General features: G+C 41.0%; 1 protein-coding gene across 2 annotated transcripts in view; it reads left to right on the top strand.

The window, feature by feature from the left end:
- The first annotated feature begins 1082 nt into the window (after nt 1-1082).
- Nucleotides 1083-27819, top strand: part of STIM2 (stromal interaction molecule 2) — a 153348-nt gene continuing 126611 nt past the window's right edge. Inside the window, exon 1 of one of the 2 annotated variants that reach the window (XM_042855410.2) lies at nt 1083-1389. In XM_042855410.2, coding sequence (XP_042711344.2) covers nt 1188-1389 — 202 coding nt within the window. In that variant the 5' untranslated portion in view covers nt 1083-1187. The remainder of the gene's footprint in view (nt 1390-27819) is intronic. The other variant, XM_005300296.4, reaches the window with a different exon arrangement.

Raw genomic sequence — 27819 nt, 5'->3', positions numbered from 1 at the left:
TAAAAACCTAAGTGAGGTTTTTACTCACGAAAGCTTATGCCTAAATAAATCTGTTAGTCTTTAAGGTGCCACCAGACTTCTACTTGGGGTTCGTAGTGGTGCTCTTGTCTCATTAATAAAACGTTATGCTTAGCTCTTCATGGCTGAATCATGAGTAGAACCCAGGCCAATGGACTCTAATCCCTGTGCATTTTAGTTACACGATCACATTGCCAAACCCATTGCAGAATGTCTCAAACTCGTTAACAGTGTTAAATGTATCTTAATAGAAAGATTATTTGATGGATTGCCTTTCTTCTTGTGTGTGATCATAAAATATCCCTGTGGCCTCTATAGCAATTTGCACAAAGATAAATGTTACAGTATTTATGTTTTTCAGCTGCCTTTGATGTGACAGCGGGTGGGTCCTTTCTGGAAAAAAAACAGTGCTTAATTTGTGCCATGTCTTGCTAATGCTTTGTCCCGCCCCCCCCCCCCCCCCCGTTCGCTTGTTCATAGCCCTGGCACCTCTGGGCTTGCTGCATCAGTTATGAATGGAAAAAAAATTGCAGGAACCCCGCAACCTTTTTCATTACGAGTTAAGCACTGAAAAAAAGTTGTCAGCAACCATTTCCTCTCCCCTTCCCGTTTCTCCTTCCTCCTGCTGCCTTCAGCAGGGATCTCCTCCAGCCTGCAGCTGCCTTGCTATTGCCTTGTTGTTTTCCTCTCCTGGAACAGCCCTAGAGCCACCTGCGCTTCTCCCTCGTGCTTCCCTCTGCGGCCCACCGCAGATTCCTGTCCCCCTGGCTGGGGCAGCCCCGCTTCCCCTCTGCGTCTCACAGGGCACGGCCCCTGCAGAGCGGGCTCCTCTCGCCGGCTGCTGGCGCGCACCCCTCGCTGCCTCCCCGGACTCCAGCCCCTCCTCGCAGCACCCCCAGCCTGTCCCCGCCCCCTGAGCTAGCCCCGCCCCGCCCTTAGCTCCGCCTCGCCCTTAGCTCCGCCTCCTCGCCAGCACCTCTTTCCCCGGGGAGTTAGCGGACACGTTTGCGTGGTGACGTTTTTCCGCGCAGGCGCAGAGCCCCGGAAGCCAGCGACGGGAGGCAGCGTGGGGCGCAGGGGGCGGGCGGAGCGCGGCTCGGCTGCCGGAGCCGGGCGGGGGTGGAAGCGCCACAGCGGAGCCGGTTGCGGTCGCTGCAGCAGCGGCACCGATGAGCGGGGTCCGGGTCCCGAGCGGCGCCCCGGGGAGGCGGCCGGGGGCAGCAGGAGCCCCAGTCGCGGTCCTGCTGCTGCTGGGGCTGCTCCTGGCCGCCGCCGCCGCCGCCGCGGGATGCGAGCTGGAGTCCGGGGACGTGGCCAGGGGCAGAAGAAGAGGCGGCGCCTCCGCGGCAGGGTCCCCGGCAGTGATGACAGGTAACAGCCTGGGAGGGAGCGTCCTCTGCGAGGAAACGCGAACCCCAGACAGGTTCCCTATGGGGCCCCGGGCAGAGACTGGTACTGATCAGCCGAGCCTCGTCCTGCCCCCGGGGAACCAGCTGAGCCTCGTCCTACTCCTGGGGGACGAGCCGAGCCCCGTCCCGTCCAGAGCCTAGCCAGACGCGCTGCAGCCCCGGCGGGCTGGGGGGGGGGGGGGGGGGAGTGCGTGGGTGTCTATGGGCTGCTTTCCTCTCTGCGGCCACTGTCTCCCTTTGATTTGCAAACTCCGCCAGCGCTTGGCTGCACTTGCGGGTCCCACCCTGAGTTCTGAGGAACCTTCCTTCTCCCCAGCGGGGATGGACACTGCGGAGCCCCTGGTGCTCTCTGCAGAGAAGCCAGCCAGGGGACTGTCTGGGGCTGTTTTTTGGATGTTGTTACTTGTGAAAATGAGCAGCATCAGCAGCAATGCGGTATTGACTCTGCTGTGAGAGCTTAGCTGGCAGTCACAGGCTTCCCACTCCTTAGCCCTGCGAAGCCCCCAGAAAAGAATCTGAAAGTGGATCTCCGCTAGATCTTGTTGCATTAATGATCTTGTTAAGAACTGGCGTCCCTTCTCCTGTGATAGCTTCCTGCTGTGGATTGTGTTTGTGTCAATGCAAAGGGTGTTTTGGAGGTTGGCTGGTTCAGAAGCTGTCTTCAGGTATAATGAGATGTACCTCTTAACCAGTTATCTTGTGTCTAGCTCCCCGGACATGGCTTGTATTAATGAGTTCGTGTATCCTCAGCAAAAGGCACGTTTCTGGTATCTTTCACAGGGTGGAGGAGTCTTAGACACACATAATGACTATTTAATTGTGCATTTAAATCTGTATTGGTGGGATGGTTGCCAGAGAAACTGTTATTTTAATTCCCACAAAATGTACTTGCAACACTAGTGTGCAGGTGATGGGTCAGAATGTGGGTGGCTTTAACAGAAGAATCATGAACTAATTTCTGTCTGTGTGCTGTGAAAGGACCCATAGTGTAGTTTTTAACAGCTTCAGAGGGTGTGTGTATGTATGTATATATTCTGGAATCTGCATGGGCCCATTAGACTCGTACCAAAAAATGTGGCAGTGAATGACTCAGTAGAGCAGCAAAACAGCTTTGGGAAAATTAGATGGCCCTCAGAAGCCTAACGGACAAACTTGCAAGTATTTCCAATATTGCCAACACAGCTGCCTATAAAGCTGCCAAGGAGCCAGATGCTGCAATGAAAATCATGCCTTCCCTGGGTCCTGGATATGCTTGCATGGAAAGCTTTTGCCTCAGTTTAATATTTTTAAAAAAATTAATGCACATATTCAGTTTTATCTCTATAGAGAGTAAAATGTTGGTACCTTTGATTATTTGAAAACACAGATTATGATGAAAGGAGTGTCCGTAAAACAGCCTTTTTATCTTAATATGGATTTTTCTTTAAGAATTTGGAAATATTGATATCAATAAAGTAACAAAGGACATCTGTTGAGAAGCTTTTGTACATTTGAATAAACTATTCTAATACTTTTGAATGGTAGGAAGCATATAGCAGTTGTGAAAATCCTTAGACTGTTGGGTTCTTAATTGCAATGAGACAGGATTCATACATAGATATTGTATTTAAAAGTGGTTAAAAGTAGAGCAGAGCTTTGGCGTGGGGTCAGCAGGCTTAGAAAAGTCTAATCAGGAAAAGGAGTAAGAGGAAAACATTGTAATGATGTAAGTCAAAAGAGGCAGGGCTGACCCACAACATTTTGGCACCTGAAGCGGGGTGCTCAAATGATGCCCCCATACCCCTTGGCTTGGGCCAAAACTTTGAAAGATCTCAAATCTGCCTTCTTCCTGTTCTTCTCCTCTCATGGTACAGCTCTGCTACCTACCCCAATAAAGGAGAACGAACAACTTAAAATTTTTGAACAAGGCATTTTAAGTAACACTTAACTTTCAAACGCCTGAACAGCAAATGTGACTTTTCTTGTCTGCATAGTAAACACTGGCATTTTCATCTGTTTGAATAATCAAAGTGGTGCTTTCCGTGCCTTCTTGGTTGCCAAGATTTGAGCTGCTTCCTGAAGGTCCACAGTCTGGGCCAGCTCAGGCTCTATTGAGATGGTTGCAAAGCCGACCAGACACTCCTGTGTCATTGTGGAGAATAGATGTGTTTTTATTAACTTCAGCTTGGAGAAGCTGCGTTCTCCACTGGCAACTGTTACAGGAAGTGTTAGAAGGATGCATAGAGCAACAAAAGCATTTGGAAAGAGGGTGGTCATCTTATTTGTGCACATATTTTCCAAAACAGCGTTTGGAGTTGATCCTGCTGAAATGTATCTTGAAAGGGCTTTCAGTTCATCACCTAAATCACTTGCATCAATATTGCGCATGTCATCATGTGTTAACACTGTCTCTAGTGCCCTGCATTGCTGGTGTAGGTCTTCTTCAGGTATAGTGAGGAGTTTTGGAATATCATACAACATCCCAAATATACTGCTGTGTTCCTTGAGCTGCATGAAATGTTCTTCAGCTGACTGTATTGCACAACCTAGCACCTGGTTAAAGAATTCAACTTTGAATTGTTGTTTGGGGTCTCTTATTGGATTATCTCGTGCCTCATAATCAAAATGTCGTCTTCTTCAGTGACTCTTGTATTCTTGAATGGGTGGGAAAATAGCTTCAGTGTGAAGTTCCTCTGCCAACTTCTGTGCACTCTTCAGTATGTTTTGAAATCCCTCATCTGACCGGTAAGACTGTAGGTATTACTTTGCTTTGTCCAGTTGTTCCATTGCTCCAGATATATCAAGGTTAACACCTTGGAGTCTCTTGCTTACAACATTTATTTCAAACAGTATGTCATGCCACAACACTAAGCCACACAGAAATTTGAAGTTATGTATGTTTCTGGTGACTCCATTTCCCTCTGCCACTGTTCTCCCACAAACAGTTCCTGTCATAGCAACTATGACATCATCTGTCTTCCCAATTTGGTGTTTGAGAGGCTTTATCGTCTCCACTCGACTTTCCCATCGTGTGGCACTCAGTGGTTTCAGTGTTAGAGAGGATGTTCCCAATATTGCTTCAAAATTAGCCATCGATGAGTTGATGCAGAGAAAAATACATAGATGCTTTGAATTACATTAAAAAATTCAGCAACCTCACTAGAAGCTGATGCTGCATCACTGACCACCAAGTTCAATGAATGAGACCTGCATGGGATAAAACAAGCTTGAGGGTTTAACTCTCGGATCCGTGTCTGCACTCTTCTATTCTTTCCTCTCACATTGGCACCATTATCGTAGCCCTGACCTCTCATGTCAGCTATTGCAATTCCCGTATCTTCCAGTTTTTTAAGAAACACATTTGTCATACCTGCTCCTGTAGTATCATCAATGTCAATAAATTCTAGAAAATACTCTCTGACAGTCACCATTGCAGGGACATTTTCACTAGGTTCTGTTGTTGTTACAAAATGCACCATTAAAGTAATTTGTTCCATATGGCTGATGTCAGGTGTGAGGTCCAGAATAACAGAGTAATATCTTGCTGACTTTAGATCTGCCACAATCTTCTGTTTGACTTTTGTTGCCAGTAACTGTATGATCTCATTTTGAATTGTTTTTCTAAGGTAGTGGTATGTGTACATTTCTTGGGTGGTGACTCTTCTTAAATGCTCCTGGAGTACAGCATCAAACTCAGCCACCAGCTCCACAGTTTTAAGGAAGTTTCCATTGTTTGGCACATACAGCTGATCTGAAGTGCCACGCAGTGCTAGGTTTTGGGTAGCAAGAGTTCTCACAATGACAATGAGCCTTTTCAGAACATTTTTCCAGTAAAGAGACTCTGATGCAATCTTCTCTTAATGCTGATCATCTATGGTGGCCTTTAACCATAGTCTCTTCTCAAGCTCTTTCCACCTATGGAATACTCTCTGGTGATTTGCTACCTTCTCATGGCATGCCAGATTTCTAGCCAGACTTTTCCAGTCCTTTGTTCCTGTAGAACACAATGTGTCTGGAACATTAGACTGGAAGAGTTTGCAACAAAAACAGTATGCAGCATTCTGGGTTTTTGAGTACGTAAGCCATGGCCTCTCCACTTTGTCACCATTGGGGATTTCAGTAATGTGTTGGATGGAAACTTCTATTTTCATTGTCTTTGGGGAACATGAAGTTTTTCACTTGCTGTGGCCCATGCAGTACAAGGAAGTCACTCAGGCGGGTCCACAGTCCTGGGTCATCTAGACTTAAGGAACTAAACTCAGCAGCAGCTGTTTCTTGCGCCTCCACTACACTCTTCTCTGATCTACACTTTTGTTCAGGAATGTGCATGGTTACATCCATTTGAGATAGAGATATGGATGCTGCAGTAGCTGCCAGGTCACCTGCACTCTGACTAACTGGAAGGTCAGGCATCTCCTCACCACTCACATCCTCACTGGGACCGGAAGGCTCATCGTGAACATGTGTCTGTGTATCTCAGAAGTGCTCCTTCCTGCTTAGATAGAAAAGCTTCCTTTGCTTGCTTGCTTTTTTCTGATTGCTGCCCCAGAGGGGCGTTTTCTTCTTTCACTCATGACTGCCGTTCTGTGCCAGCTATATGGCTCTCAACACTCAATTGACGGGGACAAATAAGCGGGCTGGTAGCAGAGCCTGAGTGAGAGAACATATCAGTGTCTTAAGGTCCTAACTGGCTCCTACTACTTCAGTTGATTGCCTGTTCTCTTCAAATGGGTTCAGGGAAGCAGCAGGAAACGGGAAGCTCCCTGAGAAACTGGTGTTAATCAGTCCAGGCTCCTGGGGGTGCTAGAGAGGTACATAAGAGGCTCCTCCTCCTCTCTCTCCCTGCAGCTCCTGCTGCTTTTTGCTATTCCCTCTCACCTTTTCTCCTGCCTGCCTGTTGTCTCTTGTGCCCTCCTTCCTCCATCACAGCACTCCACCATCTCTGTGCATCTAGAGCAGAGAGAATACATATGCATCAGCAGCAGACACAATTTTCTACTCTCTGGGTCCTAGTGGTGCCACCCCCCCCAGTCTGGCACCTGAGGTGGCCTCCTCCAATTCGCCTCATGGTAAGGCCAGCCCTGAAAAGAGTTTTACATGACTTACCAATGTAAAGACTGGTAATGTTAAATGAAACAGTATTCTTGGTGCCCTGAGCTAAAATTGTTAAATTTCTGTGGGTAAGAGCTTACATGAATCTCTTAATGATAAGAATGACCGGAGGGTTAGAAAATACAGGCTTATCTACAATCTTTGAAATCTATAATTGATATCCTGAGTGATTCCTGCAATACAGGGAAGTGAGGCAGTACAGTCTAGTCAACTGAACTTGCATTTGGGCGATGAGCACTCCTGAATTCCAGTCTTAGCTGTTCTGTTGACTTGCTGTGTAGCATTGGGCAAGTCACTTTTATCTTTTTCCCCATCTGTAAATTTGGGATCATACCTCAGAAAGGTGTTGTGAGGATTTGGTGTATGTAGAGCGTTATATGGTGGTGGTGGTTGGTATTAGTAAACAGTTCAGAAATAGGGTACTGCGATTTATATTGATGCCGCAGTCTGTATTTCATCATCCTTACAGACTGGATTAGTTGGTTTTTCAGGTGTGGATTTATATGAAATATAACCACAGAGACCTGTTCTGATTTTATGTGGCCTGTAAAATGCTATCTTCCATCATCGTACAACATTTTAATATCTTTACAGCATCTTTACAGCTTTTTCTCTTATGGGGCAAGAAATCTTACTTCATAGCGCTATGTGTATTTAAGGTGCTCTGAGTGATTTTTAATGGATTTTTTTGTTTATGCATCTTCTACATTTGAAATATCTCAGGCAAAGTGCTATACTTGCTAACTATGTATTTTTTAAAGCGTTACTTATAGCATCATTATTTTTATATATATATATATATATAGATGGCTTTGTGGACACCCACCTCACTGTCCTTCAGTCTGTCCAAAATACTGCCATATTAACGATTCTCTGGCTTGCTACTTTATCTCCAGCAATTCTTCAAATCACTTAACTGTTTAGCATCAGTCAAGTTCCTTGTCCTTCCCTTCAAAGCCCTACACAACCTGCCTCCCCACCTACCTTGTTTCTTTCTACTGTTTCATTCTGCAAAAAATGTACATCTTCATTTCTACTTTATCCTGCTTGAGTGCCTATGCTGTCTTCTTTGAGACTCCCTACACTTGGAACACTTCTCTGATCTTGATTATCATGGCTTCATCCTCATTCTGTAAGTTTTTCCTTAACACACATGATTCCAAAGCATTCTGTGGGTTATGATTATTCCACAGAAAAGTGTTATCAAACTAGACTATGCTGGTTTATTCATTTACTTTAACAGTATATACAATTTAACTCCTCAACTTCGAGAATTATTGAAAAGACTTCTTGTTTTCCCTCTCCCAGAAGTTTTTGAAAAATTACTGAGGTCTTCTATCTGTCTCAGAGCATCCCTGCAAAAATATAATTAACACTTTTGTACTGTTGTAACTTGTAGAGATCTTGAAAATGACCCACTAATCTGTACTAATTCAAAATTAGAGTATTGCAAGAAAAATAAAAATTCCTTCTTACGAAACAGTTGCTTACTGCAGCCCTGTCCTTGAAAGGATTACTTCACCTAATTTTTTGTAGGGAATTATAGAATAGAAGCTAACCATGGAAAAAATATCCCTGTCAGTGCCAAATTGTTTACCATGCTAGTTTATTTTGTTTTTGTTTGGTTTGTTTGGTTTGTTTGGTTTGCTTGTTTGTTTAGGGGTAATATATAGTAAATCTAATCTTGGATCAGGACTGCACTGTATTAACACATAACAGAGGGTTCGGCCCTGTCATGAAGAGTTTACAATCTAAGTATAACTCGACGAATGGATACAGCATACAGATGAGAACCCTGTAACTTCCAGTGTTGCCTCGGGAGTCTTTTTACAAAATTTACGTTACATTAGTTGCCTCTGGTCATCAAGTACAGAGGGTGATTTAAGCGATAGGTTACATACCACAGTTAGCAGAGCTGCTATTTCATATTTGACTTTCTCCAGAAGATTTGGGTAAATATCATTTGGTCCTGGTGACTACTGTTAAATATATTTAGTTTTTCCCAAAATCTCCTCTATTGACACCTCAGTCTGGAGCAGTTCCTCAGAATTGTCACCTAAAAGAATGGCTCAGGTGTGAGAATCTCCTTCACACCCTCTGCAGTGAAAACCAATGGAAAGAATTAATTTAGCTTCTCTGCAATGGTCTTGTCTTCCTTGAGTGCTCTGTTAGCATCTCAGTCATCCAGTGTACCCACTGATTGTTTGGCATTCTACCTACTTCTGATGTACCGAATAACAATTTTGCTGTTAGTTTTTGTCTTTTGCTAATTGCTCTTTACATTCTTTTTACACTTGACTTGCCAGAATTTATGCACCTTTCTATTTTCCTCAATAAGATTTGACTTCCAATTTTAAAGGATGCCTTTTTGTCTCTAACGTAATCTTTTACTCTGTTTAGCCATGATGGCATTTTTTGATCCCTTTCCTGATTTATTTTTTTTATTTGGGGTATACATTGTTTTCCTGCAGCTTGCAGGCATTTCACTCTTGTGACTATTCCTTTTAATTTACATTTAACTAGCATCCTCATTATTATATAGTTCTGCTTTTTGAAGTTAAATGCTACTGTGGTTGGGTTCTTTTCGGCTATATTCCGCTCTTGTACTAGATCTTGTTACTTGGGACTAAATCAAGAATTGCCTCTCCCATTGTGGGTTCCAGGACTAGCTGCTCGAAGAAGCAGTCATTAATGGTGTCTAGATATTTTATGCTGCATCCTGTCCTGAGGGGACGTGTACCCAGTCAATATGTGGATAATTGAAATCTCCCACTATTATTGAAATTTCTGGTTTTTGTAGCCTTTCTAATTTCCCTGAGCAATTCACAATCACTGTCAACATCCTGATCAGGTGGTTGGTAGTATAGTCTGACTGCTATGCTCTTATTATTGAAGCATGGAATTTCTATCCATAGAGATTTTGTGGTACAGTTTGATTAATGTAAGACTTTTTTATTATATTTGAGTCTACGCATCTGTCGCATATAGTGCTACTCCCACACTACTCTGTCATTCCTACTTATTTTGTACTCTAGTATTGCTGTATCATTGTTCCACCAGATTTCTCTGATACCTATTATGTCAATATCCTCATTTAATACCTGGCACTCAAGTTCACCCGTCTTAGTATTTAGACTCCTAGTATTTGCGTACAAGCTCTTATAAAATTTGGCAATATTAAGTTGTCGGCCTTCATGTGATGTAATTGACTTTTGATTGTTTCTCTTCAGATCCTACCTGTACTTTATCAACTTCTATTTCCTCTTTACAAGATAGAGAATTCCTTTCGATAAATCCTCCCCAAGGGATGTGTGTGTTCAAACTGTGTGCTCCTCTGCACCAATCAGCTTTCCCCCAGCCCTTCATTCAAATAATATTATTAATGTGCTGCTCTACCCCTGCAGATGAGCTCATGAAGAATGTGCAGAAACATATACCTTGTTAAACTAGGTGTTTCAGGTTGTGTCTATATTTTGAGTTGAGCAATCAGTAGCCAGCGAATCTGTATAGCTAAGCCATTGCAGCGCCCAAGTATAGACAAGATCGGTGTAATTTACACTAGTTGAGTTTTCCCCTGCTTGATACAGAGATAAGCTCAATTGGTGCAATTCATAGCTACTTTGTCTATACCTGGGGTTTGCCCTGATACAGTTAGACTGGCTGTTGGCTAGCAACTCCTGAATCCCAACTATCAAGTAGGACTTGAACATAGAATTAACGAAGGCTTCTTTGTCCATAGTTGAGCATTTCCTAAGACTTCCTTTCAAATGTTTTATATCTTGAGTCCTCTACTATTTTTATTGTAATGGTACTGCAAATGCCATATCCTTGGTTGAGGCAAGTTTTGTTTCATCCAGGGATGTTCCTTAGAGACCACTGGTGATCAGTGAACACTGGCTAGTGACACTATGCTGACTGTTTTTGTTTCCTTCTGTTGCATTTCATTACAGAGAGCTGAAGATACATTGCATAGAAAGTAATGTGAAAGTATTTAAAGAATGGCTTCACATGTCACAGGGAAGTGTTTCAGTCATAAGTGAGAGTAGGGTGATCCATGTTATCTTCAATGGGAGGGAAATATTGGCAAGTCTACTTGCATACTTCGCTGTGGTCAACACCATGGAAGACACTCTTCTTTCTCCCACCTGTTTATGCTCTCTGTATGTGTGTATATATATTTCTTCAATATATGTTCCATTCTATATGCATCCGAAGAAGTGGGCTGTAGTCCACGAAAGCTTATGCTCTAATAAATTTGTTAGTCTCTAAGATGCCACAAGTACTCCTGTTCTTCTTTTTGCGGATACAGACTAACATGGCTGCTACTCTGAAACTCTTCTTTCTTAATACTTCCTATGTATGTTGAAAATAATAATAGGTAAACTACTAAAAGTTAGTGTCCTTTTGATCAGTTTCACTTACTGAGCTGTAATCCTGTGTACTTTTTTACTTAACATATCTGTGTCTGTAGATACATTTTAGGGAAAAAGAGATGGGTTATATGACTTATTCTAAGCAGCTACCATGTAAGATATGAGACACAAAAGTGATGGTTTGCAGGTTTGTACAGTTTTTATTGCCATGAGGGGCTGTACCCATGAGTGAATGATTGAGATCTTCTCATATTTAAAGGTAAGAAAAAAAAATAATACTCCAAATAAAATTGTTTATGCCATATTTGTTGACTCTAACAGTCTTAGTTTTATGCAATATTTGTCCTGTCTTCTGTGTCCTTTTGCTTTTTCCCCTTTTAAAGCAAATTACTATGGGAATAATGCCATCATTGGTATGAAAGGAGTTTAGTGACTTCCACAACTGTGGCATAAAGTTAGGGTTATGTAATAGCTCTAAAATTCTTTTTAAAATATAGGGATCTATGTAATGTTTATAGTATGGCATAAATATATAAACCCTATATATAGTCCTTAAAAACAAAATACACCCTAGTTTGTAAAATATAGGAGTTAAGTTTCAAGTTTATATAAAATGAGCTTCTCTTAGACTGAAGGCAACAGTGTTTCCATAGTAACTAATATATTTCGGGGGGAAAGTGAATAAAATGAATACACATGGTTGGAATTGCTCGTGGCATAAACAAAATGTGGTGATGATGAGGTATTATAAAGTTTTTATTGTATGATTCACTTATGACTAATATGGACATCCCAAACTCATGCCAATAATTTGTATCTCCCCACAATATCAAATTCTCAGTTTTTGTCATTACCCCTTCCTCTTTCCCAGTACTTTCGTCCCCCATTCCATCTCTCCCAGAAAGGCAGTACCACACAGATGAATGTGAAAGGAATAATTAAAATTGTGTACAAAAGACAGGAAGCTTACTCTTTGGTTTAGAATAAAATCTGTATCTATGAAGTGGGAGGCAGTGTTGTCAGATCAACTGAGAGTTTAAAAAAAAAAAGGGGGTGGGAGGCAGGGAAGGGACTTTATCTCCTTCTGAAGCCTCTTTACCATGGTGTATAAGGGTATAAACAACCCACAATGTGCCAGGGGAGAATTTCTCTAATGCAGATAATACACTGGGCTTCTGTAGGTGGACCTTTGCTGGTCCCATCCTGGCTGTAGGAAGTGAAGCTCAGGATGGAAGGGGTCTGGCTGTGGTGCCATGCCACTGACCCTTCTGGTTTGTGGGGCACTCAGAGTAGTCATCAAGACTGACTCACCATGGCTGATTTAGCCTACTCACCAGCCCAGAATTTAGTGGGTGCAAAGATAACTTAAACCTACTTTAGCCACTTCTTTTCCTTCAGGTTGTGCCTTCTTTGCTGTGCCACTCAAAGCATTTAAAAAAAATCCTTTGTTCTCTTTCCAATTAAAATTAATACCCAAATTGTGGGTGTGTTGTATTTTTGGTCCTTATGGTTAATTGTTTATAGGAATATTGCTTTTCTTTCTTCCGCTCACCCTCTGAAACTGAGGGACAGATGATACATTTTCTGATGCCGTTAATGCTCTGTGTTCCAAAAAGGCAGTTTTGCATCTGTGTCGTAGAAGTGCAAGGCTGGAAGGGACCTTGAGAGGTCGAGTCCAACACCAGGCGCTGAAGCAGGACCAAGTAAACCTAGACCATACCTGACAGGTGTTTGTCTAACCTGTTCATAAAAACCCCTAAAGATGGGAAATCCACAGCCTCCCTCAGAAGCCTATTGAAGTACTTCACTATTATAGTTAGATATTAGGAAAATATTTCTATCTTAAACCTCCTTTGCTGTAGATTAAGCCCATTACTATTTGTCCTTCCTTCAGTGGACACAGAGTCAATTAGAGAGTCAAAGTGGGGGAGGTAATATTTTTATTGGACCAACTTCTATTGGTGAGAGAGACAAGCTTTCAAGCTACACAGAGCTCTTCTTTAGTCCAATAAGATACTACCTCACCTACCTTGTGTCTCTAATGTCCTGGGGTTGACATGGCTACAACTACACTGCATATACAGTAAGAACAATTAATCACTGTCCTCTTTATAAGAGCCCTTAATATGTTTGAAGACTGTATGCCTAAGACTAAGGTGCCCTCTTAGTCTTCTTTTCTCAAGACTAACCATGCCCACTTTTTAAAAACCTTTTCTCCTAGCTCAGGTTTTCTAAACTACCATTTCTGTTGCTCTCCTCTGGAGTTTCTCCAGTTGGTCCACATCCTTCTTAAAGTGTGGGACCGAGAACTGGATGGAGTACTACATCTGAGACCTCACCAGTGTTGAGTAGAATGGGACAATTACCTCCTGTGTCTTACATACGACAGTCCTGTTAGTATACCCCAGAATCTTTTTAGATAAAGGGAAGAGTCAAATTACTGTAATTTAATAAGCACATATACTAATGTTGCTCACATGTATGGGGATAGTCTTCCCAATTCAATCGTATGACTAGGGACTAAATTATACTAGCATTGCATTATTAAACTTGAACATAGCCTTGAGATTTAATAAGTATCCTCCATCTGGGACCTATATATACTTGAGAAGCAGAAAGCAAATTCTCATGTAAAAATCATTTTTTTTTTAAAATGACTTTCTTAAGACCATTCAGATTTGTCAGCAGTACCTATAGCAGTTTGCACCAGTCTGTGCAAGCTGTGACAGTATGCACTAACTGTGTTTGGGACTTCAATTTTGATGCTTCAATTTTACATTCTGTTTGTTTATAGCAAGAACTGTACCTACGCTAGGTTTGCTAGAAATTTTCTAAAATGATGTCCCTGTCCAGTGTGTGCTAAAATTACTCTGAGTTTTTTTATGGGGGCTTCAAAAGGCAGTTGATTGTCTGCATCTGTTATGTCCACATCTGAAGAAAAGAGAGGACGAGAAATTGTTGCTGGTAGATTAATCTCTAGAAACAGTTTATCAGCAAAGATCCTTAGAGGTAACCACTTCATAAACTGTTAGATTAGTCTCTCTCTTTCTCCTCTCTCATATATATCATTTAGAAATATCACTGCCAGATATTGCAACTGCTTGCAGTATCTTTGGGGACCATTCTGTATTAAGTTAATGAATGGTTTATGCACATTGTAGGCCAGGGATTGTATGCAAATTCAGTGGAGAGGATTATCTGAGCTGCTTCAGAAACTAAAATCCAGAGCTGAGGAAGAGTGACTTAGGCAAATCACTGAGGCTGTGGACAGCTCCAGAGAGTTATTGCTCCCTGGGGAGGCTTGCATATACTAGTTTAAACTGGATTTTTGGAGACCTACAGACAAAGACAGGGGTTTTGGTCTACAGAGGCTGAATTTGAGGCAATTCAGTGCCTTCTTTTGATTCAATGGGCAGAAACTTCTGTCCATGAGGGGACCCAACCTTTGTGGAACAGATGTAAAATCTTTGGCTTACTAGGACCCCATGAGACTGATGGGGGATCCCTGATGTGATTTTAGTATGCACATAGGAACTTATTTTTTTTAGTGGTTTTTTTTTTTTCCTATATCACTTTTGCTCTAATACATTTATCTTGCCTTGTGAAGATTTGGTATACACTGTTGCAGCTCCTGGAGAAAAAGTTAACCACTGGTGTGGGACCCCAGTCAGGAGAAATCACAGTGAGGTGCAGAAAGACTGCAAGCTCAAACTCCCAGTCTGGAAGGAGAAAGACATGGGACATTGCCTGAGAGGTGATGACTGATGGTCTGAAACCTTAAGTGGATGCCCTCGAGGGACCACGGAGGGGGGATGTAAATGCAGTTACCCCTAAAATTGTGACTCACTTATTTCAGTTTTTTGTATTAGTAAAATGAAGAGCAAAAATGACATGCAAGAAATTATACTGCTGATGTAAACAATCTAAAGCTAATTTGTTTATTAGCTTGACATTTGTTTCTACAGGAGTTCCCCTTCCCTGTAGCTTTAGTCATTCTCTGATTGCTATCAAAAGGGCTGCAAGACAATTGTTTTTTTATTTCTAACTTGCAGCTTTTATTTGAGTTAAAGGGATGATGGCGAGGGGATAAAACTTAAGTGTGAATTCATTAGGCAAAATAAATAGCTAATGGTTTGAGTGTGAAGCATGGCTTCTTGTTTCTATATAGAGTTCTCAAATTTATCGTAATTAACGGTATGTATCTTGGAGTGTCTTATTTTTTGTCTTGTTACATTATGAGATATAGAAGAAGCCTCCACGTGTTGTTCTCCTTGTGACTTTGGAACTAAAACTCATGTTAATTAGGTGCATCAGAGCAGGTAACACTTGGCCAGTGCACATTTTTAATTAGTATTTGTCTTTCGAGCCATATAATTTAGCAATTAGATTGTGGAACATTGCCATCTACCAGATCTCTTATCTCCTGCCCAGTTCAAATTTACTACATACACTCATCAAAGTGAAACTGCACAGCCATAGAAGGTATTGTAGTTATTGAGCTATTTAAACTTAATCTGGTTGACTGAAGCATGAATAAAATTCCACTGCCTCCTAAGCATATCAGTGTTTGTTACTTGAAATACACCAAGTAAAATAAAACTCACAGAAAATGCAAGAATGTTTTTGTTTTTAAACAAACATTTTCTGAAAAAGCATTCACTGTAGTGTCTAATTCAGTTGTGTTGCCAGAACTGACATGAGACATGTAGTTTCAGTATCTCTTCCAAGTCTCTTTCCTTGCCTCTGTCTGTTTAGGGAAAGAATTGGACACATACAGGGTGAGAGTAGGACCAGGTAACATATGAAGGTGTTGGGTGCGGGAAGAGAACACATAGGAGGAAAGCTTGCTGAGAGAGTGAGTTTAGGAGACTTCTGATCGTGGCAGAAAGTTAAATCATGGTGCCCATGAGCTTCTGTACTAGGACTGGTGTTTTAATATATTGGATCTGAAAAAAGGGGTGAATACTGAGTGTCTGAACTTGCAGAAGACTGAATTAATTAGATTTGTCAAGACCACCGAGAACTGAAGAACTTCTGAGGGACCTAACCAAGGTAGGTGAATGAGAAAACCGTGACAGATACAATTTAGTGTTGGCACATCCAAAGAAATGGATGTCGAAGGGAATAACTTGAACTATATACACACCTTTCTAGGTTTTAAATTAACTTTCACCTCTTTGTGGAGCACTCTATGTAGCGGTGGTATAAAAATAATCAATATTAGCATGTATGAGAATAGTATGGAAAGAAAATATTATAATCCCACTCTAAATCAGTGGTATGACCCCACTTAGAGACAGTCTTCAGTTCTGGTTACCCAGTATCAAAAAGGTTTTAATAGGAATAAAGGAGGTTCAGGGAATGGCAACAAGAATGATTAGGAGCATAGAAAAGTCTCATATGAAGAGAGATTGAGAAGACTGACATGCATCTGATGAAGTGGGTATTCACCCACGAAAACTTATGCTCCAATATGTCTATTAGTCTGTAAGGTGTCACAGGACTCTTTGTTGCTTTTTACAGATCCAGACTAACACGGTTACCCCTCTGATACTTGAAAAGACTGGATTGTTTAATTTAGACAAATTCAAGGGGACATGATAAAAGTATAGAAAATAAATAACTGGAATTCAGGTCATTCTTTCTTTTAAAAGAACAAGGGTACATTCATAAACTTCATCTGACATGACATTGAAAAGTGCCATTCAAAACTGTTGGAAGGAAATACTACTCCACACAATGCACTTACCTGTGGCAATGGGATCTTCGTGCTAACAAGGCCAGGAGTTCAGCAGAACTTTTTCAAAAGGGCTAGGCAGTTATATAAAAACAGTATCTCATTTATAATATTAAAAAACAAACAAACAAAAAAAACCCTAGCTTTGGATTAATATAAATTCTCATGCTTCAGGGTTTAAGCCAGTTTCTCACCAGTCATCACAGGGAAGCTGTATGATAGGGGTGATATGTTGGTTCTTGAAGGTGGGATTCATGTCCCAAAGTCGGAAAATTCCTTATGTGGCAGAAAAACTGCTTTAATGGTAAAATATGATCAAGATACCATTTACCGTATTTTCCGGCGTATAAGACGACTGGGCGTATAAGACGACCCCCAACTTTTCCAGTTAAAATATAGAGTTTGGGATATACTCGCCGTATAAGACTACCCCTCTTCCAACGCACACCAAAAAAAAATTAAAAAATCAGATTTGATTTCAATATGGTAATTTTAATTCAAATGCTTATGACATGCAGGTACTTAGCAGGAAAACTGTCACTTATAAACATAAGGCTGTTTGTCATCAAACATGTAAACATAAAACAGTGCAAGTGGATTAAACTTTTCCTAATTCACTCTAAAGCTGAAAGGAAGGATAAGACAATAAACCCATGGGAGCTGCCATGCTGTTTGTTTTCTAAGCTGTCAACCAAACTGGAACTGATTATGATAGGAGGAAGATAACAAACAAGAGAGAGAGAGCAAGTGCCGGGCAAGTCCCTGGCGAGTTAGCAACGCCCATCATAACTGCAAGCTACGGTATTTTTACAGGTTTTGCTGGCGTGACAGTTTCCCTTTAAAAGCCTTCAAAATCCTCCTGTTCGTCATCTGATATCATAAGTACATCAATGACATCTTGTGATACATTTGTAAGGCAGTCATCGTATGGATCGAATTCCGTATCAGATGGTGTGGTCTCAGCTTCGGCTTCCTCTTCATCTTGCCACAAGTAGTCGTCCTCCATACCATCTAATGAATTTGATATGCCACACTTCTTGAAAGACTTGATTACTGTTTCTGCATCAATATCATTCCAGGCTTTTATGACAAACTTGCACAAAACATCCAACTGTGGAGCACGCATGTTTCCTCCTTTTGTGAATGACTTTTCGCCGCTAACCATCCATTCATTCCACTGTTCTTGAATGCGATCTTTAAATGGCTTGTTTAGGCACACATCCAGTGGCTGTACCAACAATGTCAATCCTGCAGGAATAACTGCCGCATCTGTGTTTAGTCTTGCAAGCATTTGCTTGGTGCTGGGAGTTAAATGAGCCCTGAACATATCCCACACCAGTAGACTACATTTTTGAATAAGTCCACCTGGTCGCCTGCTCCATACATTATCAAGCCATAGCTTTACCCCTTCTTCATCCATCCAGCCTTTTTCATTCACATGTACAAAACAACCAACAGGGAACTTGAATTTCGGCATTGTTTTTCTTTTAAAAATAATCATTGGTCTCAGTTTGGCGCCATCAGCTGTGCATCCTAGTACCACTGTAAAACTGGACTTCTCATGTCCTGTTGTTTTAATTAAAATTGTTTTTTCACCTTTTTGATGGACATTTTTATTTCCAACCATATCAAAATTCATTGGAGTTTCATCCATATTTCCAATACTACTTAATGCATAGCCATGTTTAGTGCGCTGTTGTATTACATATCGATGGAAACTATTTACTTTGCTATCAAGATCTGCAGGTAATTTTGGGGCAATTTTCATCTTTTGCCTCAGTACCATATTATGCCTTCCCATGAATCTAGTACACCAGGATACAGTGGCCTTAAATCTGTTGCTGTGATCTGGGTTAGATTTGGCCCACTGAAGTGCAAACAAATGTATTTTATTTTGTGTCACTACATAACCGTTTTGGCGATGCTCATTCACCATGTCTGCTACATGTTTTTCGAGTTCTGGCCAATGTGGAGTGCCTCTTCTTAATGCACACTTACCCCTTGGCATACTCTTTAATGCTTTTTCATTTGCTTTCCAGTCCCGAACCATCTTTTCTGTTACTCCATATTGTCTTGCAGCAGCGCAGTTATTATGTTCCATGGCAAAGTTTACAACTTTAAGTTTGAAACTGGCTTCATATTTCTTTCTTCTTGCTGGTGGAGCCATGATGGGGTTTTGACTGTTGGACATTTGTATACTGTACTGTATGTACTGGTGCTATACTGTATGAACAGGTACAGATACTGGTGCTGTACTGTATGTGGTACCCAGTATACAACAACCAGCCAATCACGGCAAGCGATGTACCTTACCGGCGATTGGCTGGTTGTTGTATACAAAGCCTGCTTGGATTGGTCAGCTCTCCCTGCCTGCCCAGCCCTCCCTGTCTCCAAGACTATCAGAGCGGTAGCGCAAACACGCCTCTTTCACCCGTCTGGCCCGCCCTTGTATCCTATTACCTCCTTCTCTGCCTCTCAGATCTCGCACATGCACGCCTGCGCCGCTTCACTGCAGTCCTCAGGAGCGAGATCTGAGAGGCAGAGAAGGAGGTACGGTAATAGGATACAAGGGCGGGCCAGACGGGTGAAAGAGGCGTGTTTTTCTGGGCACAGCGCCGCTCTATCTCTTTTTTCCATACCCCGGGCGTCCCGGATGCCTGCAGCTTGCTCCGCCCTTCACTTACACCTTCCCGGTGAGGCGCCCCCTCACCTCGTCATCGGGTGGGGATGCGGCCGCGGCCGTTTTTGAGCTCCCCCCACCATATGCGGCGACCGCAGATTCTCCAGTCCGGCTCGGAAGTTTCAGCACCCGCCCTATAAGACGACACCCGGCGTATAAGACGACCCCCGACTTTTGAGAAGATTTTCCTGGGTTAAAAAGTAGTCTTATACGCCAGAAAATACAGTAATTATTACAAAAATTGCCTGCCTTTCCCCCCCAAAATCTAATGAAAACATGCCCCCAATATTTTTCTTTAAGCCGTTAACCATCTGCTATAGGGCTAAAGGAACACGTCTACTCATTCACCCCAAAACACAAATATTGTGTATGACAGTGTCATAGGTAGTGTTTCAAAATCTCAAATTGTTGGGTACTGCATTGGGAAAGTATTAACTAGGGGCAAATACTTGTTAGTGCCCTAAGACAGTTCCCCTGAACTCTTTGGAACTGTTATTGTGTGTTTGCGTTAATATATGCCCATATATTTTCTGTGCCAGCACATATATTTTAATGTCAAAGTGCTAAAAAAAAACCCAACCTTCATTACCCATTTATCATCCAAGGTCCCTTCCAGTTCTAGGAGATAGGATAGGATATCATCTTTATAATTGCAGAGTTAACTCGGAACAAGAGATTCTGTCATTTACTTCCTGACTATTCTGTTTTCCTTCCTCTCTATTGGTGGTATTGTACAAATATCTAAAATGAGTAACTGTGTGGAGGATTAAATAGGGGAAGGCTAAAATGGTGCTGTAAATTGCTGTGACAGGGTCTTGTGCTGTAACTTGTATACTGTGATGAATGGTTTTTGGATGTCATTGCTAATTGAGTGGAGTTTGGGAGTAGATAGCTGACAAAGTTGTTCAGCAGCACCAGTAATTTTGTAAGTGTGGTTTGGTTTAGCTAATGTTGTCAAATTTTGTGCACTTTGTGACGTTGCAGTCGATAAGATTTTATGAAAATATGCTAATGTAACTGGAATATGCTTCATGCAAAAGGTCTCTTGTAAGGTATCATTACAAAGCTTATAATCTACTGAGTGTGATCATCCCATTTGTATAAATGTACCTCTCTTGTATCTGAAACTAGAAATATGAAATAGAACTCTGAGGGTCTATTGTAATTATGCAAAGTGTGGGCCATTAATGGTGGTTTGGAATCTTGATGACTCCCATTAACCAGGACAATTGACTGCATGTGGCTCTGTTTTACCTGTAAATCTTCCTATATAAGTGTGCTGGCAGGTGGGTAATGAAGTCTTACAGTGACATGTGATCATGTCACCTGAACTGGAATCCATCTTCAACCTGGTGCTTTTCCATTGAAAAGGTGGGGGTGGGAACCCAGAGGGACAAAGAATTCCTGCCTATGCAAAAGATATATAAATGGGTGGGACAGAGAAAATGGAGAGCCATCATGAAGAATCCCCTAGCTACCAACCTTGAGCTGGAACAAGAGCTGTACCCGGGAAAGAATTGTGCCCAGGCCTGGAAGGTGTCCAGTCTGAGGAAAAAACTTACTGAAGCATCTCTAAGGGTGAGATTATCTGTATTCAGTTTGATTAGACATAGATTTGTGTGTGGGGGGGAAACGGAGACCGTGACTAGCCTGAAGCCAGATGGGGTAGGTCCTGCTGCTATATTCCTAACTGGTGAACTGTGGCTGACTTTTGGTCCCTGGTCATAAGTTAATGAAAGTACAAGTACTGTTATGTTAGTGTGTTTGGACTCACTTAACAGTTTTCAGGTACAAAACTAAAAATAAAATGCTCTCAGCAGAGCATAAAGCTGCTTACAAAAGCCACAATCCATGAGACAACTTGTGTCCATTATTCATGTTCTTGTTTTTACCTCATGAGATAGGAGAGCAACAATATCTATTGATCGAAGAATATTTGTGTCCACAGCAGTGTTTTTATATAAGAGAAAAATAATCTTATGCCTGTTTAGTTCTTGTCAATTCTTGTTCCAAAAATGCTTTTCTTGTGGTATGAAAAAAATTACTGGAGGTCTAAACCTAACAGCTAGAGGGAGGTGTGTATTAATAATAAAATTGGCAACTCCATCGGTAAGGTTTAAGTGTTACAAATTAGTATGAGAGCTTGACTTCTTACCACTGCTATCTACTAGAAAGGAGAAGGATCTAGACTGAGCAGGATGGTGACTCTATTTTTCATATCAGCCAGTAGTGTTGGATTAGTAGTTGTCTAAAAAGTCTGAAGATCAAGTTAGCCTCTAGTTGCTCAGAGGGAGGGTTTTATTTACTCTAAAACTCCTCCCAGAGCCTTCTGACTCCTGGGATCTGAGCATAGAGTAGCAGGGGAAACCACTATTGTTCTCTAGACTTTAATTTGTGTGGTCCTCCTTTATTAATAGATCTAATGTTTGCTTATGCTTAACTTTCCCAAGCCTCTTCAGTGTGAAATTGACCCGTTAGTTTCTGTGCTGCCCATCTTGTTGTGAATATCAGCAATTAAACTGGCCAGTCTTGTTAAAGCGTGGTTCTGCTCTGATCAGTGACTGTAAAATTGGCATTGTGTGTATTCCCTGAGTATGTCAGTAACTAAACTTTCTCAGTCTGTACAAATTGTTTTTCAGCCCTGCAAAGTAAATGTGGAATCTGGAAGTGAAATTTTTTTTATGTCTCATAACCATCAGGTGCAGAATATTCATTGTTTGGTTAACAAGTCTGATGTGTGAGGCTGAGGGCAACCACCTTGCTGTCCTGGAGCTGCATTGGCTCTGCTGTATTAATAGAATAAAAAGGCGTCAAAACTTACTTTGGTTAGTAAAATAAGCAGATACAGGAACCAACTGAGGAAAAATAATGCATTCATTTGCTGTCACCTTTCACAGCAGAACCACAAATGAATTTCTTTCTGGTTGGCAAAGCTATGGTCCACATTAAATTTTTTGAGATGTCTGACTACAAACTTGGGAGGATGAAACTATCCATCTACATTTCTGTTCACATTTGGAATGTTTCCAACTATAATGGCTAGAAACTTTGATTTAAAAAAAAATGAAAAGGCTTAAATTATTCAGAATTGATATCATTAAGTCCTACAATCACCGGGGAGGCCTCCTATTGGCCATGGATTGGATTTTTTAAAGCCCAGTTTTCATATATCTGTATGGTGGTCTTCTGCTTTGATGTTTAAATCGGGAGCACCCTTCAATAGCAAAAAAGCATTTTCAGTAAATTCTGATATTTATAGACAAAAACTTGCTATATCATTGTGCAGTATGATGATTGCAACCTATAGCTTATTTTATCATTATTGCTCCTTAGCTTGAGTCTGGTTCTCTTTAAGAAAGGGATATTGAATATTAGTTGGGCCTTACCAAATTCATGACTGTGTGAAATGCGTCATGGACTGTGAAATCTGGTCTTTTGTTTACTTTTACTCTATACTATACAGATTTCACAGGGGAGACCAGTGTTTCTCAAATTAGGGGTCCTGATCCAAAAGGGAGTTGCAGAGGGGTCACAAGGTTATTGTAGGGGGATTATGGTATTGCCACCCTTATTTCTGCACTGCCTTCAGAGAGTGGTGGCTGCTGGCCAGGCAGCCAGCTCTGAAGGCAGTGCCTGGCCAGCAGCAGCGCAGAAGTAAGGGTGGCAATATCATACCATGCCATCCTTACTTCTGCGCTGCTGCTGCTGGTGGTGGCACTGCCTTCAGAGCTGGGCTCCCAGCCAGCAGCTGCCGTTCTCCGGCCGCCCAACTCTGAAGGCAGTGCTGCTGCCTGCAGCAGCGCAGAAATAAGAGTGGTAATACCACACCCCCCTACAGTAACCTTGCAACCTCTCCCCCCCCTCCCAAAAAAACAAACTCCCTTTTGGGTCAGGACCCCTGCAGTTAAATTTGAAATTTCTTGGTGTTATAAGTGTCTGACATCATGAAATGTACGATTTTTAAAATTCTATGATCATGAAATTGACCAAAATGGACCATGAATTTGGTAGGGCCCTAAATATTAGGCAAAAGTACTCTCCCACATCTTTTATTTCCTTAACTCTGTTATGTAAATTGAGTGCACTAAAGTACTGGAAATTCATAGAATAAATAGCTTAAATCATGACAAATGCATGTAACAGTTCAGGCACCTGTTTCTTTTACCTACTAAAGTTCTGACAGCCCGGCAACTGTTAGTACAAGGACTTTGCAGAATAATCAAGCATTGTAGCTTGACCAACACATCTTGTCCAAAAGTTAAAACGCCCTGTTATGCACACTGGTTCTGAGCTTTCTCTACACCTGGCATGACGGCTTGTAATTTTATGGAACAAAAAACTTGGCATGCTTTAAAAAAAAAAAAAAAAAGAAGGGGAGGGGGGGAGGCAACACCTGCTCACCTTCATGGCCATTCCCAACTTTTATTAATCTTTCCCATCAGTTTCTCAAACACAAGTTCTTTCAGAACTGGACCTGCCCTGTATCTGTAGAGTGGATTGATTTTAAATCACTAATGTTGATCAATCAGGAAACATTAATTTTAATTATTTTCCATTTGTACTTTAGAACCTTACTTTAGGAAAATAATTTTCTCATTGACTGGCATAACCATTGAAATATGTTTTGATTATTTACAACTAAATACAGCTTTTACACTAACTTTGGTTCTTTTTGCTAACCAGGAGGATATGCTATAACAATGCACAATTATTTCAGCAATTATACGTCTTAATATGTAGAAATTAAGACTATTTTTTTTGTTAAATGTTTCTTATTTTACTAGATTAACTATACTGATGGTTTGTATAAAATTGAATTTGTATGGAAATGGGAATTAAAAACTGCAAAAACATTTTAAGTTTTATTAAATAAAATTACCTTAAATAGAGGGGAAAATGAAACTAAGTTTTCTGCACAGTATAGTGAAAGTACTGACACGGAGCGGGGAAGCAGTAGATGAATAGAGTTGACTCATAGTAAACTGAAAAATGATACCGATACTTAATACAGTACATATGTGACATGCCATTTTAAAAAGTGAGTAAGAAGCTGTTTTTCCTTTCATTCTGTATATAGAAAAGTAGTCTGTAATGCATTACTTTTTTGAGGACTTACTGATTCAGCATGTCTTTTATTTAAATGATTTTAATAGATTGGGTCTTAACATAGGTTGTCATAATTCCAAATTTAATTTTAAGCAGGTTTATTTTTTAAAAGGAAAGCATACTATAAGTGAAATTTAAAAAATCCCTCAAATGGAAATTGAATAATTTTTATTTAAGAATTATCCCACTTCCATGTTGTGTACTCAGTGTTTTACATGAAACTCAGTGTCTGCCAATCTCTGTGTTTGGTGTTTATGGTGAGTCACTCACAAAAGCAAAAAACTTTCATCTGCTGTAGTAAACCAGTCTGGTGCAGTATAGTAAGAATAAGAAATGTAAATAATCTGCTCCAAAAATCCAAAATATCAGGAATTTTGTTAGTTGTCTCTTAAGAATGTATTTCATGCTCACAGGCAACAGAATAGTTTCTCATATTTTGGAAACTATATTTCAAACTGTTCCATTTTAGGTCTGAACTGAAACTTAATGACTTCATTTTATGGAAGTGAAAGCTTGAGAGTATTTATGGAATACCGAATGTTCTTATTGTTGATGAGCCATGTTGTGCTTAAATTCACAGCTGTCCAGCACATAATAAAGGGGGAAGCATGTTTTTAATTACTTTATGAAACTTCATATCACCCGAATGATTTTATATTGTGTCTACAACTAAGCCCACTGGAAACTATGGCAGCCTATGGAGTAAAACTTCAGATTCCTGGCTTCAGCCAAGCCTTCATAGTTCAGGGCCCCAATGACATCAGAGTCTACTTGTGGGACATTCTTCACCTGAAGGGACCCTCTTGACTCCTTCATTTCCCACAAAGGGGCAGGAGGATCCGGCTCATCCCCAGATGCACCACAAAGGGTAGAGAAGAGAAACTGAGGCGCACAGCTGAAGTGGCTTGCGTAAGGCCATAGCAAATTGTTGGCAAAACTGGATTGGAACCCAAGTCTCTTTACTTCTGGTACAATGGCCTGTCCACTAGACTGTGCGGCCTCCAGAGCATGTTGGAACGATAAGTATGCATAATATAATCCGTGACATTATCCTGTACTCTGGTACCCTATTTCCTTATATTAGTTTCTTTCACTTGCTACATAACACCTTTTAAACAGTAAACCCTTTGGGGCAGGTACTGTCTTTTAGATCTTTTTGCAACCTGCAACGTGTTTTATAGCACCCAAAAGTGTGCTAAGCAAATGATTCATTGCTCTTGTAGAGTGGCTACAGAATCCGTTTGAGGTTGAAGTACTGTGAGCATCTTTGAGTATGTCTTGCTGCTTCTGTCAGTTAGCTTTAAAATGTTACAGGATTGGGTTTAAGTTGATCAGTAGTACAACCTAAGCAGCTATAATTAACGTGTTATTTAGAGATAGGTAGGTGGTAACCTTTTTGGTATCCTCATCCATAATTTACTCTTGAAAAGTGTGGGGACTTAAAAAAGGCAGAAGTAGGAAAGGAGGATAAAATAGATCTGAAAAAGCAGAAGCTTGCCTGAAAAACAATGTTGAAATCAGTTCTGAAGTTATGCCTTCAGTTATTTTAATTAAAAAAAAATGTACACTAGATTTCTATAGAGCTTTTAGCTGAAAAGTTGGTTTGCAATTATAAAAATGGTTAGGAATTTCTTCAGAATGTCTTATGTGGGGTTTTCTTGGATGGCCTGATAACAGCCAGCCTAGAAAACCTGTGGTGCTCCCCGCCCTGGTGTCTTTTTTCCCCCCCAGTGTTGCCTTAGTTGCTTTTCTGTTCTGCCTTTGTACATGAATGTCTCAAACCCAGTTCAACCGGCCTCCTAGCCTCGCATTCAATTCACTACTAGACTTACTCCTGTGTGATCCAGACAGTGACTCACATCAATCAATTGCCTTCTCCACCCCAACAATTAAAGTGAGTAAAAAAAACAACAACATAACTTCCTCAAGATCATTTTTACAGCTTATTAGTGTGTGGATTTTATACTGCAAACTCTCTTGCACGCCACTGCATAACAAATTTACTTGAATTTTTGATTGGACAAATGCTGAATAGGTTTCAGATGGGTATCTAAATTCCCAAGCAACATAAGAATGGCCATTTTGGGTCAGAACAAAAGTCCATCTAGCCCAATATTCAGCAGATGCTTCAGCTGGAATAAAGAGAATAGGTAATCATCAAGTGATCCATCCACTGTCACCCATTCCCAGCTTCTGGCAAACAGAGGCTAGGGACACCATCCCTGCCCATCCTGGCTAATAGCTATTGATGGACCTATCCTTCATGGATTAATCTAGCACTTTTTTGAACCCTGTTATAGTCTGGGCCTTCACAATATCCTCTGCAAGGAGTTCCACAGGCTGACTGTGCATTGTTTGAAGAAATACTTCCTTTTGTTTCTTTTAAGCCTGCCACCTATTAATTTCATTTAGTGACCCCCATTTTTTGTGTTATGAGGAGTAAATAACACTTCCTTATGTACTTTCTCCATAGCATTCATGGTTTTATCGACCTCTGACATATCTCTCCCCCCCCCCCCCAGTCGTCTCTTTTCCAAGCTGAAAAGTCCCAGTTTTATTAATCTCTCGTCATATGGAAGCTGTTCCATACTCCTAATCATTTTTATTGCTCTTTCTGAATCTTTTCCAATTCCAGTTTATCGTCTTTGAGATGGGCAACCACATTTGCACGCAGTATTCAAGATGCGGGCAGACCATAGATTTATAGAGAGGCAATATGATATTTTATCTTATAATTGATCCCTTTTTTAATGATTCCCAACCTTCCGTTAGCTTTTTTGACTGCCGCTGCACATTGAATGGATGTTTTCAGAGAACTATCCACAATGACTCCAAGATCGTTTTCTTGAGTGCTAACAGCTAATTTAGACTCCATAATTTTATACATATGGTTGGCATTATGTTTTCCAATGTGTATTACTTTGCATTTCTCAACATTGAATTTCATTTGCCATTTTGCTGCCCAGTTTAGTGAGATCCCTTTGTAACTCTTCGCAGTCTCCTTTGGACTTAAATATCTTGAGTAGTTTAATGTCATCTGCAAATTTTGCCACCTCACTGTTTACCCCTTTCTCCAAATCATTTATGAATATGTTGAATGGCACTAATCCATGTACAGATCCCTGGGGAACACCACTATTTACCTCTCTCCATTCTGAAAACTAACCATTTATTCCTACCCTTTGTTTCCTATCTTTTAACGAGTTACCTATTCATGAGAGGACCTTCCCTCTTATCCTATGATAGTTTACTTTGCTTAAGAGCTGTTGGTGATGGACCTTGTCAAAGGCTTTCTGAAAATCTTAAGTACACTGTATTCTCTTGATCCCCCTTGTCCACATGTTTGTTGAACCCGCTCAAAGAATTCTAGTAGACTGGTGAGGCATGATTTCCTTTTACAAAAAC

This window comes from Chrysemys picta, chromosome 5, assembly GCF_011386835.1.
Source record: "Chrysemys picta bellii isolate R12L10 chromosome 5, ASM1138683v2, whole genome shotgun sequence".
NCBI lineage: Eukaryota > Metazoa > Chordata > Testudines > Emydidae > Chrysemys > Chrysemys picta.
Note: the sequence above shows the minus strand (reverse complement) of the source record. Positions and strands in the feature narration are given on the sequence as shown.